The sequence below is a fragment of the Cyclopterus lumpus genome, chromosome 8 (genome assembly GCF_009769545.1).
Source record: "Cyclopterus lumpus isolate fCycLum1 chromosome 8, fCycLum1.pri, whole genome shotgun sequence".
NCBI classification, from domain to species: domain Eukaryota; kingdom Metazoa; phylum Chordata; class Actinopteri; order Perciformes; family Cyclopteridae; genus Cyclopterus; species Cyclopterus lumpus.
The window spans coordinates 15,896,373-15,913,223 of record NC_046973.1 but is presented as its reverse complement, the minus strand read 5'-3'; the positions used below and the strand labels follow the sequence as shown (position 1 = coordinate 15,913,223).

Sequence of the window (16,851 nt, the reverse complement as noted above, 5' to 3'; positions counted from 1 at the left end):
ATGGGGTGTTGAGCCGGAAAGTAAAAGGAAGTAATCAGCGTTGATTATAGAGCCTGAGCCTGATCAGAGTAAATCACACACTCTACGGCTCCACTCCGCCTGCGTGAATCAGAATCAGGAATGACACTGGAACATAGCCTGTTTTTTAGCGTGATTACATCCATGGCAGCACTGCTGACTCCAGCTCTCTGACACATTTGAAAGGATTACGGCGCATGTGACACAGTGAGGTTGACCTAATCATGTCTTGCCCAGAGACACAAATAAAGACGTGTTGTGTGGGTCAAACGTGAATCTACCCAATACAGCTGCCAGCTTGAAATGAATGGCTTCCTCTGCCTGTTGTATTCATTTTCATAATCTGGGTTTGTTTTGGAAACCGCTCATTACAGCCGAAGCTGTGCTGCTGTATATCAAGCTTGATTCATGGACTTAAACACAGCAGCAAAATTGAGCTGTAAATAGCTTCAGCAGAGACAGTTTTACGCGATTAGCCGGCTAAATCTGTCTTTTGGGGATTGCTTGAATTAAGCTGAGGATTCAAGGTATGCAGTAAAATATATCTTTGAAGCCAGTGTGTGGAAAGGATCATTTACACGTGTGATATAACCGTTCCTCTATGTGGACTGTGTACATGGTGTTGAATGGTCCAAGCTGGAAGACATAAGCCTGCATTGATCCATTGATGCAGAAGGAGCACAGTGAGCTGCGGCAGTCCAAATATTTCACTCACTCTACAAAGAGAAGCTCTCATAGACAATGTGGTTTAAGGCATCTTTTCACACCAAACTATCTAAACACACATAAAGACAAGTTACATTCAAATAAACCACAGTTTGTATCATAACTAATGTGTGAAAATATTCCCATTTCCTGTAAAGTAAGTACATTTCTTTTCTTTTCCAGATGTCACATACACACATCCGGAGGCTTTAACCATTTGTACTAGCAAACAACAAACTGCTCTATTGAAGCACTTTAGGGAACAAGTGCCTTGCTCAAGGACACATCAGCAAAGTGGTGTGAGTGTGAGAAGAGAGTTACATGTTTAGCTTCCTCAACCACATATTCACAGCAAATCTGAAGCAGAAAAATAATGGTCCTGATTGGCTGGTCCACACTGACACCTAGTGGTGAATAAATGCAAAAGTCATTTAAAAGCTCTGTTTGGCATTTTAGGAGGAATGTTTAATGATATTGTCCATAATTTGTTGTTATAAAATAATATACAGTAACATAATAAAATCAAAGTGTTTACCGGTGTATCCTGTAAAACACTTGAATAAGTACATACATTATTTGAGATTATCAGTACATACACAATATCCACACACCACACACATGCATACTGTGAAAAGTAAGTTACTCATTAAAACCATCTTAAAATAGCTAAAAGACACATCTCCGTCATGACCGTGTGCATGAAGGTTCATGTTACAGCTGAGCTCATTGTGTGCTTTGTTTCTGTGCTTGACTTGGCATGGAGCCGAGGAAATACGCACAGAAACATGCAACGGGAGTTAGAACCGTGGGCATAAACAAAGCCGCCGTGCTAGTTTCAAGCATGATCGATGCGTAGCAGGTTTCTTTTTGTATAGAAAAGCCTGCCTTTGTATTTAAGCACCTGAACAGGACAATGACGCACTCTCTAAATGAGCACAGGCAATCGAACACCAATAGAAGATAAACATGTACATGTGAGGTCGGGGGGGGGGGGAAACCCACACAGCTCTCTTGCTGGTGTCTCAATCAAGGAAATCATCGAAGTTGTCTTTTTGGTACTCTTCAAAGCTGAAGTCCTCGACAGTGAAAGGGACATCCTTCCACTTCTTCACAGTTATCCTGCCATGAGGGGTGTTCAGGGCCAACTCTTTAATGGCTAGATTGGGCAGCACGACACACTTCTTGTACTTCATCTCATATCCCCACTTCTGTGAATTTAAAGAAGAAAAAAAATGACATCCCAGTTACATCAGCGCTGTTGATGACCTGCCTTGAGCAGGACAGAGCATTTTTCTGAGTTTTAAATGAACTGTAATTGTAACCACTGTACCTGTTTGCACTTGCTACAATTGACCGTACGCCCAGGCTCCCAGTCCTCAAAACTCTTTCCTAGGTTCACTTCCCCACCGGTGGTGTAGTGTTTCCTGAGAGCAAAGATAAGCCATGATTAGAGCAGGTATTACAGTTTGTCATGTGTTTAGCCTGCATATGGTTCTGCATGTACTCTGATGCCACAAAGAGTTCAACTCACTCAAAGTCAGGGTTGACATTGACATAGTGCCCTTTGGCAAGAAGTTTAATATCACTCCCAGAGGCCACCGGCGTAAAACATGTTCGGCACAACAGCTGGATGCTGGCAGCAGTGTTGCAACTCCTCTTCTGTATTTTGCATGTCTCTGCACGTTTTCTGCAAATAAGTGCCTCGGTTTGTAGCTCAGTAATCTGGAGACAAAGACGAACAAAAGATGATGGCAGAATCACTCCGCAGTAAGAGAGTAAAGGATGAAGATGCCGCAGCCCCACCTTTGTGCGAAACTCTCGAGGGCTCATATCTTGGACCTGAGCAATGGCTTTCCCAGTCAGGTCTTCCAGATATTCATTGGTGAGCTCCCGCTTCACCTCCTGTCCCCCTTCCTCGGCGACCACTGAATACTGGCTGTCTGTCGCTCTGGCACGTCCGCTAGCCTGCTGCTGGGCAATCTCATTTGTAAGCAGCCCATAGCGTACCACCAGGTTGCACTCAGGGATGTCAAGGCCTTCTTCAGCCACACTGGTGGAGATCAGGAGGTTGATGGTACCCTGACGGAATTTGCGGATTGTGTCCGCCTGCTCGTTCTGTGAGGAAAGCACGCGAAACAGAAAGGCATCTCCAGATGAGTCGTGACTGAGTCGGAATGACTTAATGCTCATGGATTGTGTATGAACACACCTGCGTCATGTAAGTGATACCATTGCCAGCCCCGGTGAGGATGGCTGCCTTGATGCCAGCTTCCTGCAAGGCTTCATTGGTCAGAATCCAGTCATACAGGCAATGGATGCTTTTACGTGTTTTACTGAAGAGGATTCCCTTTGATGCCCGGCTTGGACCAAACTGATTGAGCAGAGTGCTCTCAAGTTTGCCCATCTTCGGGTTCTCGTAGAGAGAATCTTTCGCCAGTTTCTGCAGCTCCACCTGGTTCTCTGTGTTTAAGGACAGTGATATTAATTGTTGCTCGTATGAACACAATTGAATCAACATGAATATCAGTCATGTGCTTGCTATTAGACATGTAACTATCATTTGTGGATTCCCACCTTGGAAAAGTCCCACCAGGAAGATGTCTGTTCCATCAACTGCTGTGTTCGACCTGTTGATGTAGAACTCCTCCAGGGAGCGATAGGCGTCCATCATTCGCAGGGTGCTGTTGATGAGCAGGGCGTTGTTGTACTGTCTGAGGTGGAGAGCACATTGTGCTAGCAGTCTGTTGTCCTGACTTACTCCTGATCCAAAGATACACAAATTATGTACCAGCATCCACAGAAGCAGAAAAAAAACACATGTAGAACAAATAAAATGTGTTCTTACCTTGCCGCTCGATTATCACCACATCTGCCTCATACTCTTGTGTGCCAAACTGTCTCAGTCTGAAGTCTGGAGGAACCGTCATGTACTCATGGATCATCTGCATCATGGACTTAAGATGACCCCCGAATGGATCCTAGAAGAACACATGTTGTTATGTTATGTGATTATAACATAGTTTACAAGTATTTGTTTGTTAAAATAGGAGCCCATGCAGAGGTCGGTTTTTATTATATTAGGGTGGATTACTGTCTACCACAGCGTATGTTTTTAATTGGAAACACTAGTTGTTTTAAAGAGCAAAAAACAGATGTAGTTTACCTTAAGCCTTTTCTCCACAATGTCAAACGTCTTGATGGGTCTGGGTACCATCTGCTTCAGCTCGGAGACATGGGTTTTAGTTGAAACTATAGCTGAGTCCAGGTTGGCACAAATCTGAGAAGGAGATAGAGATGATGATGATGATGATGAGAGTTGTGGTAGATCAGACTCCCTCATATTAGAGACACTTTCAGTAAAAAAACAAAGATGAGTAGGTAAACCCTGACCTCCAGTACATGATTAACTGCCTTTTGCAGGTTCTTTGCGCCACCTGATCCCGGTGAGGCAGTGAGACCCAAGATCTGTGGCAATGGTAGATCTTTTTTCAACTTTTTCTCCATGTAGCACGCCATCACCTTGTTGTAGACTGAGTCCTTGTTGGTGCCGTGACACTCGTCAATTATAAGCAGAGTGATATCTGTAAGGAAGCATGGGTACAATTTCTATTTATAAATCCATTAGAAAAACCTACATCAATCCAGCTAGTCATCTCACTTGTACTGACCTGAGAGCTCAACATGTTTGGTCTCCTCCGTGGTCGTCAGAGCATTGTACAAGATCTGAGCGGTGCAGATGACCACTTGTGATTTCTTCACCACTGGCCCAAAGAAGTCCTTCTCCTTACTCTCCCCACTGACCGCCACCAGGGTGTAGTCGCGGCCCAGGTGAGGATGGAACTCTTTCGTGTGATGTTGGTCTACTAGGTGAACCTACAACATTGCAAACATCAAAATAGAAGAAAATCGCATTGTATTTTAGGCCACACTGGAAATCTTTTTTTATCATTATTATTATGATATTATTATTATCATTATTATTATTATTGTTATTATTATTATCATTATGATTATTATTATCATCATTATAATTACTATTGTCATTATTATATTTGTAATTATTATTATTATTGTAATTATTATTATCATTATTATTATTATTGTAATTATCATTATTATTATTATTATCATTCGAATTGTAATTATTATCATCATTATGATTATTATCATCATCATTATTATTATTATTATTGTAATTATTATTATTATCATCATTATTATTATTATCATTATTATTATTATTATTATTATTATCATCATTATTATTATTATTATTATTATTATGACATGTCTGCCGTGTGCATTACCTTGTTTACCAGGACCACCACCTTAGCCTGTGGCGTGGTCTCCAGGTGTCTTTTGGCCACGTACACGGCCGCTCGGGTCTTTCCACCTCCCGTCGGCAGCCAGATGATGATGTTTTCTCCCAGAAGAGCCCTTTCGACCACTTCCTCCTGGTATGCGCGCAGTTGTAAGTCTGACATCTTGTTGACAACCCAGTCGAAAGTATAATATTGAGAGAAGAAAAGGACACAAGATCATATCAGCACACCAAAGACTGTCGTAGTTCAGTTCAAGCTTGTCGCTTGTTGAATCATTGTATCGTTTTAAGGGGTTCAAGGGGCCACCTTTATTAACTCACCGCTCAGCTGTGTGGCGTCGTCAGCCTCCCCTCGTCCACTGACGTCACACAGTGTCAGTGGCCGGGTTTTAAAGTCTGTTGATCAGCGGTTTGACGTGGAGACGGGAAAACGAAAGTAAAATCCTGGACCCAGAAGAATGGCCCTCCCGAGGGAGGCTCTGGAGGAACAACAGATACATCCCTATACAGTGACAGGGGAAGCCTGCACTACACAGGTATTACATAGTTAAATCACAACTCTTTAAAAAAAGCAACGCTTCTCTCCCTATATCTAGTGTATACCTTATCTATATATATGTAGTCAATTAGTGGCTTACAGCTGAGTGTGTTTGTAGGGTGTTGAAAACGTCCTGCGCGTGTGCACGCGCCCTTAATGGGCCCTACTTGTTCATTCGGTCAGGAAATCGAAACTTACTGTCGTTGTGTGTTGAAGCAGGAACTATCTTAACTGCAACTTTTGTAATTGTGTCTTTTTGATTTCAGTTGCAAGTCATTGTTTTGCATGATTTGGGTTAAGTACATTTGAATTTGAAGAAAGCTGTGTAAATGTGCACCTTTGACAAAGTCATTTAGAATATCATATTGTCAATGGCTTCTGGAGCAACCAGATGCACAGAAATAGTATCAACAACCTGCATACAAATTCAGAAATTCTATATTTATAAAGGACAATGAATAACATTAAAATATTACCATCCCTATATTAGCAAGGACAATACATGCTACCTTTACAACACATTCTGGGCTTGACTACTACGCATTTATAACAAAAACTAGTCAGAAGGAGATTCACAGGATCAATGCACAAGTAGAAAATAGAAAATAAGCACAATGCCATGGATGAATTATCTCTACCTGTAGAAGTATGGCTGAAAGAAATATCACAACCTAATTAGGAAAGAGTATGATATATATACTTTATTCAAAACAATACACATACAACTGGGGTTATTTCCTTCTTAAATGTATTGCACATATACAATATTAACCATAATTTGCCTGTTCAAGTGATTCACATGCAGACAGCACTTAACATTCACTAAGTCGCTCCATATCCGGGATGAGATGTGTGATAGAGAGAAACAAAACTAAAACCTGTGGATTGTGTCCTCAGTCCTCCTGAGGGAGGCTCTGGAGCAACAACAGCTGGGCTTCCTTTTGCAGTGACAGCGGAAGCTTGAACAGCACTGCGACTAAGTAAGCCTTTCACAAACCCTTTATAATCTATCCATTTGTAATATTATGTTAATGTTCAGCTTTATGTGTGGCTTGCAGTGAAACCTTGGACCCCTTGTGGAGCCTGACCTGGAAAGGGCGCTCACTGACTAGTATGTGGTGCACATTGTGTTCCCCGGGGAACTGTTGTTGTGCTTTTGCATCCAAGAGTACCTGCCTTTGTTGTCGGTCTACAGGTTTTTTTTTTTTTTCAAACGATGTACACCGCTCAGCCTCCTATGGAAGGTTTATTCCAGGGTGCTGCTTTGCTTTTGCCCAAACCATATGCTTGCACTCAGATATAGTGTTGCTTGCACAGGTTTCCAGCCCTCCAGCTTCAGCACTTCTCCTAGTTCCTAAGTCAAACATCTATTTCTCCTCTGAATACCACTGATGATCAATAACGTTATACACCTAGACCTTCACTCAGATAAACATAGTGCTACAGCGCTAACATTTATCACACCAACGTTAGCTCAGACTGAAAATAGTGCACTTACAACAAGAGGACATTCAGTTAATGCTTGGAAGGGAACTACAAGACTAGATTATAGCTACAGCGAGGAAGACAGCTTAACCATGGATGTAATAGGAAGAAGGGCCAGGTTGCTGTGGTTACCACCTCGGTCTACATGGCATAAGAAAGCTAGTGTCTCACTCTGTGTAGAAGTGAGGTCTTTGTCAGGATACGGCAAATTAAAAAAGGTTGTTTTTTTTAAAGTGCCATACTGCAGTACTGCAGTAATAAAGGGAACAATGGTCGTTGCTACGATCTAAAAACTATTCGTGAGGTCAGTGACCGTTGACCAAATTCTAAGTGGATGTTTGTGCCAAATGTGAAGAAATTCCCACGGGCGTTCCTGAGAAATTGAGTTTACAAGAACGAGACGTACTGGCGGACAGCCCGAAAACATAACGCCTCTGGCAAATTTAACATAACTGTTGAACTATAATTACACATGAAATTAGATTAGATCATTCCTCAATTATACTACTCTGTGACATCCATCACCTATGATATTGTGGCAGTATCATGCGAGGTCACACAGGGAAAGGTTTTCTTGCAGGTCTTTTATTTTGTCAGGTCGGATATCCTCAGAATTTGTATTCAGTTCTGACTTCAGCTCAAGTCAAGTGACTTAAGTTCACAACTTTTGTTTATATATCTATTAAAAAAAAAGAACTTTATTGTCATGAAACAGTTTTACAGTTACAGTAAATGGCTACTAGAGACAGTAGCCATCCTTAAACAGGTGGAAACTTCACTCAGACTGACTTTAAGAAAATCTGAAATGCAGCATAAGTAGATTGAAGGAAAAAGTACGGAATAGACATCCTGAATAATGCAACGCTGACATCACTTTAGTCATTCAAAGCTAGTCATGATTCAAGTAAAAAATAAACACACTCGCACACACACAAGTCAATGAAACATTCAACAAGCAGGCCCAACCAGCATTGGACAGTTACTTCTTATAAAAGAAGTGAATGCGACCGCCGACCAAAACATTAAAATCTCACTGAAATTAAAAAAGAAAACATAACCTGCAACAACAATGGCTAAAAGTTTTAAGTTTGTTTTTTATGAATTCAAATTGTGAACTGTCCACTTACAGCTTGTGTATAGTGTGATAAATAAACCAGTTATCTTCTTTCCAAAAGACCAGAACTATGAGGACTGCCCCCCCCCCCCATGTTTAGATCTCAACATAAACAATCCAGTAAACCTGTGACCACCACAAACAGTGTGGCTGTACACTAAATACACTACTTAGCATGTGTGTGTGTGCGTGTTTGGAAGAGACCGAACTACAGAACAACGGAACGAAACGATCAAGAACACCTGCAAAGCACGGAAAGAGCTAAACTAATGTGACCTCATCCTAAATGGTTCGGCATAAAACCCCGCCAGTGGAAAATGTGTAAACAGTGTGTATTATATTAACTGTATAAATTACGCACCCACAATGTTGTTGTCCACATGAAAACAACAGTGTTTTCCTGAAGGCAACGATTGGGGAAATGGTTTTGCTTATCAATATTTGATGCCCAGTCCATCATTAGCAGTGTCTCAAACTACTCAAGAGTAGGGATGCAACGAACACTTTTCATCGGGTATCAATCCATTTTCTTCTTAAAAATAATGTTGCTAAATGATAAATAATTAGCTCTTTTCAGACCAACAGTGTAAAGAATATGTAATATACACTAGAGCTATAACCATTACATGTTTGGTATTTTGCACTTCATCAACAACTTACAACTGTGTTAGATTAATTATTCACCAACCGACTGATCAAATCATTTCCAGACTACTCAAGAGTCAAAGCAGCGTGTTTTAAGGACTTCACCCCTCAAAGAACGGTTGTCTTTGTACCCATGGCGTTGGCTGGGATGTTCAAGTGTCTGTCAGTAACGAAAGGCAACATGGCTTTAGGTCCCGAGGTCCAGTTTTCTGTGAAAAAACTCTACACTACATATACCTCTGCTTGAGTTTTAAGCAAATTGGAATGAACAAATGTCATTAAATGCGACAAAACCAAATCAATCATATTATAATTAATGGTGGCATTGTTATAACTTGGACCTATAACTTTGGTACACTTAATGAAACCTGTATATGCAGAGTCTTGACCCACTGAGAGCACTGGAAAAGGGAAAATGACAGAAGCTAACTCAAAGGTAATGCCAGTTTGACACTTTGTGATGCTCAACTTGATCCGATATTACCAAACTGTTATGTTTGTCCAACAATTCCAGTCATGTACATACCCTTTTATTAACTCAGATATGACAATAGCTTGCGATGTTTTCCTCGTCATCTGAAAGTTGCCCCACATCCATTTTAGAAACCTGTAAATAATTCTGTGGGTTTCACTTCTCGATTAGTCCTCCATCTTTTAATTTGAAGTAGAAGAACTTCTCCAAGGTGTTGGCACTCTTGCAGTACTCGCTATCCGGAGGGTTGTACTCGCGACAGTTGGTGATGATTCGCTGCAGATCGGCAATGAAAAGCTTCTTGGTCACATAGTATCTATTCTTAAGTCTCTCTGTCATGGTCTTCAGGTCTGTGGACAGAAATTGAAAGACGATAAATGTCAATTCATAATTAAATGAAGTGTGTGTGAAATATTCTACAGGAATCAGAGCATTAAAATAGCTGGAAACAGCACTTTGCTATGTAAATGTTAAATGTAATCAGAGAAGAAAAACGACATTATAATCAAAGCTCACCGATGGGAAAGCGGATGATCTCGTAGTAATCTGGAGCCTCCGATTTCTTAACCGGTTCCATGAAGGGCCAGGCATCAGGATGAGTCTTGAAGTGATAACACCTGGTTAGTCTCTGTTCTTGTTATTACTGTAGGTGTGTGTGTGTGTGTGTGTGTGTGTGTGTTCCTGTCTTGTGTAAACAGTTGACTCGTACCTTTATCTGGGCCAGGAGGTTCTTTAACATGTTGTATAACATGTCAGGGTCCTTCACCTCTTTTCTGTAAATCATGTGGAGAGGTAAGTGAGTAAGATATTGACTTCACTTTTTGTTATTGGTATTGATACGCTCCGTCTGACACCCAGAACAAAACAGCAAAAGGCTTTCCGGATTTACAATCTGAGAATCACAGGTTTTTAAATCATCTCGTTGCGTTTGTGATGAATTTTGCTTTTTGTTATAGTTATATTTTTAAGTCTTCTGGCATTTCCCAATGGTAGTAACTTTTGGCAGGAAGACCTGATGCCGACAACAACACACCACTTTGATTAATATATGCTTCATGTTTACCCTTTGTCCTTGTTACTGGGTTTCCATCCCGTCTCTCCTGGAAGAAAAAAAATATTTAAGTAATATGATAATACAGATTATTGGTTTTATTTAATTTTACACAAACCAAAACACTCACTTATGCCTGGAATGCTCTCCACAGGGATCTGTCGTACGCCCTCTTTGAAGCAGGTGAGACCTGGGTAAACCTTCCTGATCTGGGTCTGTTTCCTCTCTATCAGCTTCTTAATAATCTGTTATAATTTTCAGACATATGTGATATTAAAAACTCAAAGATTCACAGCAGAAAACACGTTTTGGCTTTAATGAGAAGATCTTGCAGCCTCACATACCTCCTTCTGTCTTTTAATGATATGAGAGAGCTCAGTGTAGGGGATTCTCGGGTTCAGCTCACACTCCATGAGGGTCGCTCCCTCGTAGTCTTTAATGTATCCCAGGTATCGACTCTTGGGCACTTTGATATCTTTGGAAAAGCCCTGCGAGGAAAGAACAAATTACTGAAAAGACGAGGTTGAGGGAGAGGACAGGAGCAGAGCTAATGCACAGGTCATGCCCACGGTACCTGCTTCTTGAAGTAGCCGATGGCGTACTCGTCAGCGTAAGTGAGGAAATAGAGGATGTTATGTTTGATGTGGTACTCCTTTAGGTGGTTCATCAGGTGGGTACCGTAGCCCTTAAATTAAAAAGACCAGAGAAAAAGAGTCAAAAATGTGTTTTCTTACAAAAGGCATCTCCATACTATTATGATCTTTTCATAATAAAAAGATATGGTTGAATACAGTATTGTGTAGCTGTTTCTTTCTTCAGGAAAGACAAATCAATACTAAAAGGTTTAAGAAAAGGTTTACGTTTATAGTATTATTCATGAGACAGGACATTTCAAAGCAGAAGAGGTGAAGTTTCATAAATTGAAAACTGTGCATTAAAGCAGAAGTCATGATAAAGAATTAACAAAAGAACTAAAGTAAAAGTTGGTGGTTGTCATTATTGTTAGAAAGTACTTTTCTGAATATTATTTGTTGCCAATTTCCCAAATTATGTTATATTAACACTAGGAACACTCTGAAATGTTAAACTGTTGAAACTAAGAGTTTTTTCATTTAACATATCATTTTCATACCTGAAGCAATAGGATTTTTAAACTACAACGGATGAAAACATTTTGACCAGCACCTTGTTAATCTGTTGAGACCACCATAACTCTCATTGTGTACCTTAACTTGCTCATTGGATGTGACGGCACAGAAGACGATCTCCGTGAAGCCCTGAGTGGGAAACATCCGAAAACAGATGCCTCCGATGACGCGGCCATCTTTGATGAGGGCTAGGGTCTTGTGCTTACTGTGAAAGTTGGAGAAATCAGAGCAGTGTGCGGATATTCGACGGTGACATGTGGTAAGAGAAACATCTACTTACGGGTCAAACACCAGTCGTGTGATGTACTCTTTGGGCATGCGAGGTAATTGATGAGAGAAGACATTCTGCAGGCCAACCAGCCACATCAGGATCTTCTTGTTGGACTTCTGGGAGAGTGAGTTTCCAATGACGTGGAACTCTATGATTCCCCGTCTCTCCTCCAGCCTGGCAGTCTCGTCACGTGCAGCGTTTGGAGTCAGAAGATTAGTCTAGCAATATAAAACACAAAGTGAGTACGACAGTCAACATGTGTATTAAATAAGACCGTGGGCCTTCATTTTCAACAAATCATCTGAGATGGAACAACTGACCTCTGGTCCGAGCATCGCAGCAGGGTCGGTGATTGTCATCATGACTTCATTGACCAGCTCCATAGGAATGTCTCCCATCACACGGATCCGCTTGGCATCCTCCAGGGTCAACGCCTCCGGAAGTTTGCGTTTCTCTCCTGAACACACAGCGACATTGCTTGGATCAAAACAATGAGAGCAGACAGCTAACAATGATTTCAGAGCCATCAAAGTGTTTTGTTAGCCACACAAAACCAAGTTAAAAGGGTAAAAACCCTCTGTTTTGTTTGTGAGGGTATATGACCATCATCGATCGAACGTGTGTAGTCCCCAGTGTGTCTGTGCTTCACAGTGGCTTTTAATATTACACAATACTCCATATAATCTTTGAACTACATGAGACGTTTGTCATATCCATAGCTAGAGAGGTGAGCATCAAAGAAGCAGAGCTGACAGACCTGTGATGGGCTCTGCAGCTCCAGCGTCCATGCTGCCCAGAGAGGAGATGCTGCTCAGACCCTTGGGCAGCGCGGGGGAGCCGGACACCGCAGCAGGACTGATCACTGCAATGAGAGGCGCCAATGAACAGGTTAATAATTACTAACCATACAACAGGAACTGTGGCAACAGCAAAAGCCAGCTGTGATGTTTTCAGATATTTTTTAATAGGTTATTTATTTTCATACCTATGCAAGTATCATATACAATAAGTAAACTATAAATATCTATTCTATGTGACTCTTAACAAGTTACAATACCACTTCAATTAGGCTTTTGTAGTAACACTACTAGGCACATTGTTTCTGCACATATGTATAATTACACAATGCACTAATGATGTGTACGTTAGAATGTATTGTAAAAGCTCGTTAAACGTGATTGCTGAGATTCAGTCATTGTTTTTTGTTCATCATTTTTTCCTCGCATGTTGTAACATGTGAATATCTCCTCTGGGGATCAGCAAATCTGAAACATCTGCGTTTATTAGTCAAAATGAATTCCTGCTTGAGAGTAGCAGTATGTTTACAGGACAGCGGTCAAGTGACCTGAAGGATGATTTGAGGAGAGAACGGTTTATTTATATAGAATTGTCTGGTCTCGTCCCACTAAAAATGTCAACGTTAATTGACTAATTATGACTATTATACACCTGCCTCACCTGTCTGATGTCCCAGCTGTGTGCCCTCGGAGGCAGGCATGGTAAAGTCAGCCTCCCATATTGGGGAACCCTCCCCATATATTTCCTCCTCCAGCATGGACAAGAACCTGATGACATTCAGAGTAAAAGGTTATTTCAAAAAGGTAAATATTAAAAAGGCAGGTATAGTATTACATGAAATTAAACTAATCTCTATAGCTTGTTATTATGGTTGTCATTATGAAAACAAACAAACAATATATGCACACTGTGATTGGTTCTTTAAAACCTGAATCAAACCACTCAAATAATATATTGTCAATAAAAACACGTGAGGGTCCCTCTGAAAAATAGTTGTTTCCTACTTGTAATCTGTTCTCTCATCATTCAAAATATTTTTGCTATTAACTGAGCCAGCACGCTGTGCTTGTGTAAAACATAGCAGTGGTGGATGAGAGAGTGCAGACAGAGCAGATTGAAATCATCCTTTCATGCTTTTTTAACAGGTTTATTTATATAAAGTTTTTCTTGGTATCATTTACAGTAACGAGCATAGTTGTCGTCATGAGTTGTAAGGAGAGCTGTTTCAGTGGAGTACAGTTTACGGAAATCAGATTGAAATAATCAGACACCCTGTGCAGTTCTGATATTAGAATAAGTTGCGGTTCAACAACCAAAATATTTTTTTAAAAAGACCCTTTTAGGTTTATTTATTTTTTCTAAACTTTTCCAGGTTTCTTCATGACTGTAAGAACCCTGACATACTATTGCACCAGCCTCTCCACAAATACAGACACAATTTGAACCTACACCATGGGATGAAATAAATGATTAAAAAAGGATGCTCTATATCACGCACGCACGCTTACTTGGGAAAATGTGTGAGGATGAGTGTGCGTTTCTCTGGTAGCAGCTTGTCCTTCTCCACTCTGAACTTCTCCAGGAGCTGACGTCGGGTCACAGTGAAGATGGACTTGAGCAGGCTGCGTCCGAACACGTGAGTGGTTTCATAGCGCGGGAGGCTGTCGTTACTCTGGGGGACGTGGCAGTAGCACAGCCACCTAAGGGCCAGAAGGGAAAATACTGTTATTTTACAGACAGATATCAGCATCTACAGCAATATCTTAAATGTAAAGGCATTTGCATGCTTTCTTTAACGACAACAACAACACACCCACACACCTAGTGTAGTCCACTTTGTAGGCTGTCCCATCATCTTTCTGGATACGCTGGCGATACTGCGTTGGTGTCTCCAGCTTCCAGTAATTTAGGCACAAGAGGAACATCTTTGACAGCTCAAACATAGTCTGTCTTTCCTTAGGTGCCAGGTGGCTGAACTTGTACTGGACAAAATTCAAAACCCCCTTTGGAGGAAAAGATAAAGAAAAGGAGGCAGAGAAGAAAAAAAAAGACAGCGTAAGATGAAGGTTGTGCAAACGGGCACCACCTATTGTCATATTACCAAACTATAGGATGCTTAACAAGAACGAAAATCAAAATGGCAAACATGCCTGTTGCTAGAGAAAGGCAGTATGATGCTGTCGTTTTATCAGCTACCCTTAAGAAACGACATGGAGAATCTTCTAGCATCCCGTTTACCTGCTCAATGTTGGGCTTTTCAAAGGGTGGACTTCCAAGGGATCCCTCTACGACTGGCTGGCTCATCTGCAGAATGCATTTCCTCAGCAGCTAAAGAGAACAGGGAAGATAATAACGGTGCTGATTGTTGAAGACATGAGAGCAAAAGAAATGATGCACATAGACTTAGTTATTAGTGAGATACACTTTGCTTACCTTGAAAAGGTAAAAGTAGACCTGTTTGGTGTCAGTGTCCTCCTCTTTGTGCACAGACATAAAAAGGTTCTCCACATCCACCACCATCCCCAGCAGCCTGTTAATCTCCTCCTCAGACACATTCTCCAGGTGGGACACATGGTCAGCTGCATCAAATACAATTAAAGCGAGAGATCCAACTTATACAAAGTCAATACACATTTGATGAGGTCCGTGAGATGTATTTGCTGCAAAAGGCAGGTGTATATGTGGAGGTTGGTGAGTTTGTACCCAGAGCATGTCCACAGCTGCGGCACGGCTCGCTCAAGCTGGCCGCTTGCTGCTGCAGGTCCAGACGTGTGGCTGATGGGGGATTTGGGTTTTTCCATCCATTGCACTTGCATGTGTCACTAGCCTTGAAAGAAGCAACAGGAAACACAACGGCGCACACTGTAACTTGCTGGTGTTGTTGTAGGTCAATGAATGACTACAGGGCTAGGTTTGATAACGCAATGCCGCTTCAAAGAACTAACGTTAGTGTGAATAACACAGGATGTCTGCCGAGCTAGCTAGCTAGCTACAAAAGTTAACAATTACGATAAGTCATGATTCTGGTTCGTGTTTTTGTTAGCGGGCCCAGGACTGCGCTACAGTTTGCTAGCCCTCACAATTGAAGGCTGAGACTGCCCGAGGAGTGCTTTGTTGTGGTGAACTTTGGCTAGCTCAGCTAGCTACCTTGCATGCGGAGAATACGCCAAGTTTCTCGAGCTTTTTCGCCCGTGGGAAAGCTCGGACTTGGGCTTTCTTCTGGCTTGCACGTTGTTGCTGGCTAAGTCCCGGTCTTGCCGGGTCGCTATTCCCTGACCCGGAGCCTGTCGCGGCAGTACTAGACCCAGCTGACCCAGCAGTCTGGGTTTGGAGAAGCCGCGGTTGCAAGGCCTGCGCCGCCGGGTCCGACATGTCCACGCTGCTAGACTGGTCCTCTGCTCCCGTTTACCTCATATGCTGCGTTCAAGCGCTGTCGTCAAAATGAGATTTAAGAGAACCGCAGCGATGTTTTAAAAACGGAAAACCTTTTAGAGATCTTGTCATTGAAACAGAGGCGTTAAGAACACACATAAAGAATACCAACACTTCCTTTTACGTTGGAAGCAGACTTTTCGACTCTATTAACCTTTCAAAGTATAAAAATATCATCAGGATGTATCGCTCCAACATCACACAATTACGTGATGACTCGGAGGGAGGCCTCGTTACACATAGTTTGAGAGTTATTATCCATATACCAAAGTATTACAGTAATCATTGATAGTATGTACGACTCTGACTGACTTGAATGTATTATTCTGAATGTCTTCACCGGAAGTTATAGTATGCTTTTTATTTCCGACTTTATACTAATCTAGTTAATTGGTGGTTGTTTCCATGAGTATTCAGCGGCCTCCAGTGGTCAAAGTGCTTCACTACATCTCTGGCCTTATTAAAAGTCGCCACTAGGTGGAGATGAGTCTCTTTAAAATCATGAGCGTTCACTGCCCTCCAGTGGTCGATGTCATGAACTACAACACCTTAAATTGGTAAATTGCATGTGTATATATATACGTGTGTATATATATATACGTGTGTATATATATATACGTGTGTATATGTGTATATATATATATATATATATATATATATATACACACACACATGTATATATGTATATATATATATACACACATGTATATATATACACGTATATATATATATATATATACACATGTATATATATATACATACACACACACATCGTTCAGTTGTATGTTTTTTATGATGAGGTAACAGACTAACACATTATTTGATAAACATCCTGTGTATTAATTTAGTGGTT

General features: G+C 41.1%; 2 protein-coding genes across 4 annotated transcripts; both read right to left on the bottom strand.

Moving 5' to 3' along the window:
- Window positions 1–1,161: 1,161 nt before the first annotated feature.
- dhx58 (DEXH (Asp-Glu-X-His) box polypeptide 58) lies at window positions 1,162–5,408 on the bottom strand. 2 transcript variants are annotated; one of them, XM_034539875.1, is made up of 12 exons: window positions 5,366–5,408; window positions 5,031–5,207; window positions 4,392–4,596; window positions 4,114–4,304; window positions 3,887–4,000; window positions 3,569–3,701; window positions 3,298–3,483; window positions 2,933–3,183; window positions 2,527–2,838; window positions 2,255–2,445; window positions 2,054–2,147; window positions 1,162–1,931 (listed from the first exon to the last, which is right to left on the bottom strand). In XM_034539875.1, exons 2-12 carry the CDS (start codon window positions 5,205–5,207, stop codon window positions 1,746–1,748), a joined length of 2,040 nt encoding a protein of 679 aa, XP_034395766.1. In that variant the 5' UTR covers window positions 5,366–5,408; the 3' UTR covers window positions 1,162–1,745. The 2 variants fall into 2 exon arrangements, with proteins under 2 accessions (XP_034395766.1, XP_034395764.1); XM_034539873.1 differs by having other exon boundaries at window positions 1,163–1,931; window positions 2,255–2,838; window positions 5,366–5,405.
- Window positions 5,409–6,994: 1,586 nt separating this feature from the next.
- kat2a (K(lysine) acetyltransferase 2A) lies at window positions 6,995–16,330 on the bottom strand. Of its 2 annotated transcripts, XM_034539803.1 has the most exons (19): window positions 16,311–16,330; window positions 15,714–15,996; window positions 15,270–15,393; window positions 15,000–15,145; window positions 14,805–14,894; window positions 14,388–14,569; window positions 14,075–14,266; window positions 13,227–13,333; window positions 12,526–12,630; window positions 12,089–12,225; window positions 11,778–11,986; window positions 11,576–11,702; window positions 10,924–11,034; window positions 10,694–10,837; window positions 10,480–10,594; window positions 10,362–10,398; window positions 10,008–10,071; window positions 9,815–9,899; window positions 7,634–9,648 (listed from the first exon to the last, which is right to left on the bottom strand). In XM_034539803.1, exons 2-19 carry the CDS (start codon window positions 15,936–15,938, stop codon window positions 9,455–9,457), a joined length of 2,394 nt encoding a protein of 797 aa, XP_034395694.1. In that variant the 5' UTR covers window positions 15,939–15,996; window positions 16,311–16,330; the 3' UTR covers window positions 7,634–9,454. The 2 variants fall into 2 exon arrangements, with proteins under 2 accessions (XP_034395693.1, XP_034395694.1); XM_034539802.1 differs by having other exon boundaries at window positions 6,995–9,648; window positions 15,714–16,324.
- Between the last annotated feature and the right edge of the window lie 521 nt (window positions 16,331–16,851).

What these genes read in the sequence shown, in the direction of transcription:
- dhx58 (XM_034539873.1), bottom strand. Translation starts at nt 5,207, where the DNA reads ATGTCAGACTTACAACTGCGCGCATACCAGGAGGAAGTGGTCGAAAGG. An exon ending in TGGTGGTCCTGGTAAACAAG is followed by an intron (nt 4,597 to 5,030) that starts GTAATGCACACG and finishes GCAATGTTGTAG; the next exon opens with GTTCACCTAGTAGACCAACA. An exon ending in CAAACATGTTGAGCTCTCAG is followed by an intron (nt 4,305 to 4,391) that starts GTCAGTACAAGT and finishes GCTTCCTTACAG; the next exon opens with ATATCACTCTGCTTATAATT.
- kat2a (XM_034539803.1), bottom strand. Translation starts at nt 15,938, where the DNA reads ATGTCGGACCCGGCGGCGCAGGCCTTGCAACCGCGGCTTCTCCAAACC. An exon ending in ATCCTCACACATTTTCCCAA is followed by an intron (nt 13,334 to 14,074) that starts GTAAGCGTGCGT and finishes GAATGTCATCAG; the next exon opens with GTTCTTGTCCATGCTGGAGG. An exon ending in ACCTCCTGGCCCAGATAAAG is followed by an intron (nt 9,900 to 10,007) that starts GTACGAGTCAAC and finishes TATCACTTCAAG; the next exon opens with ACTCATCCTGATGCCTGGCC.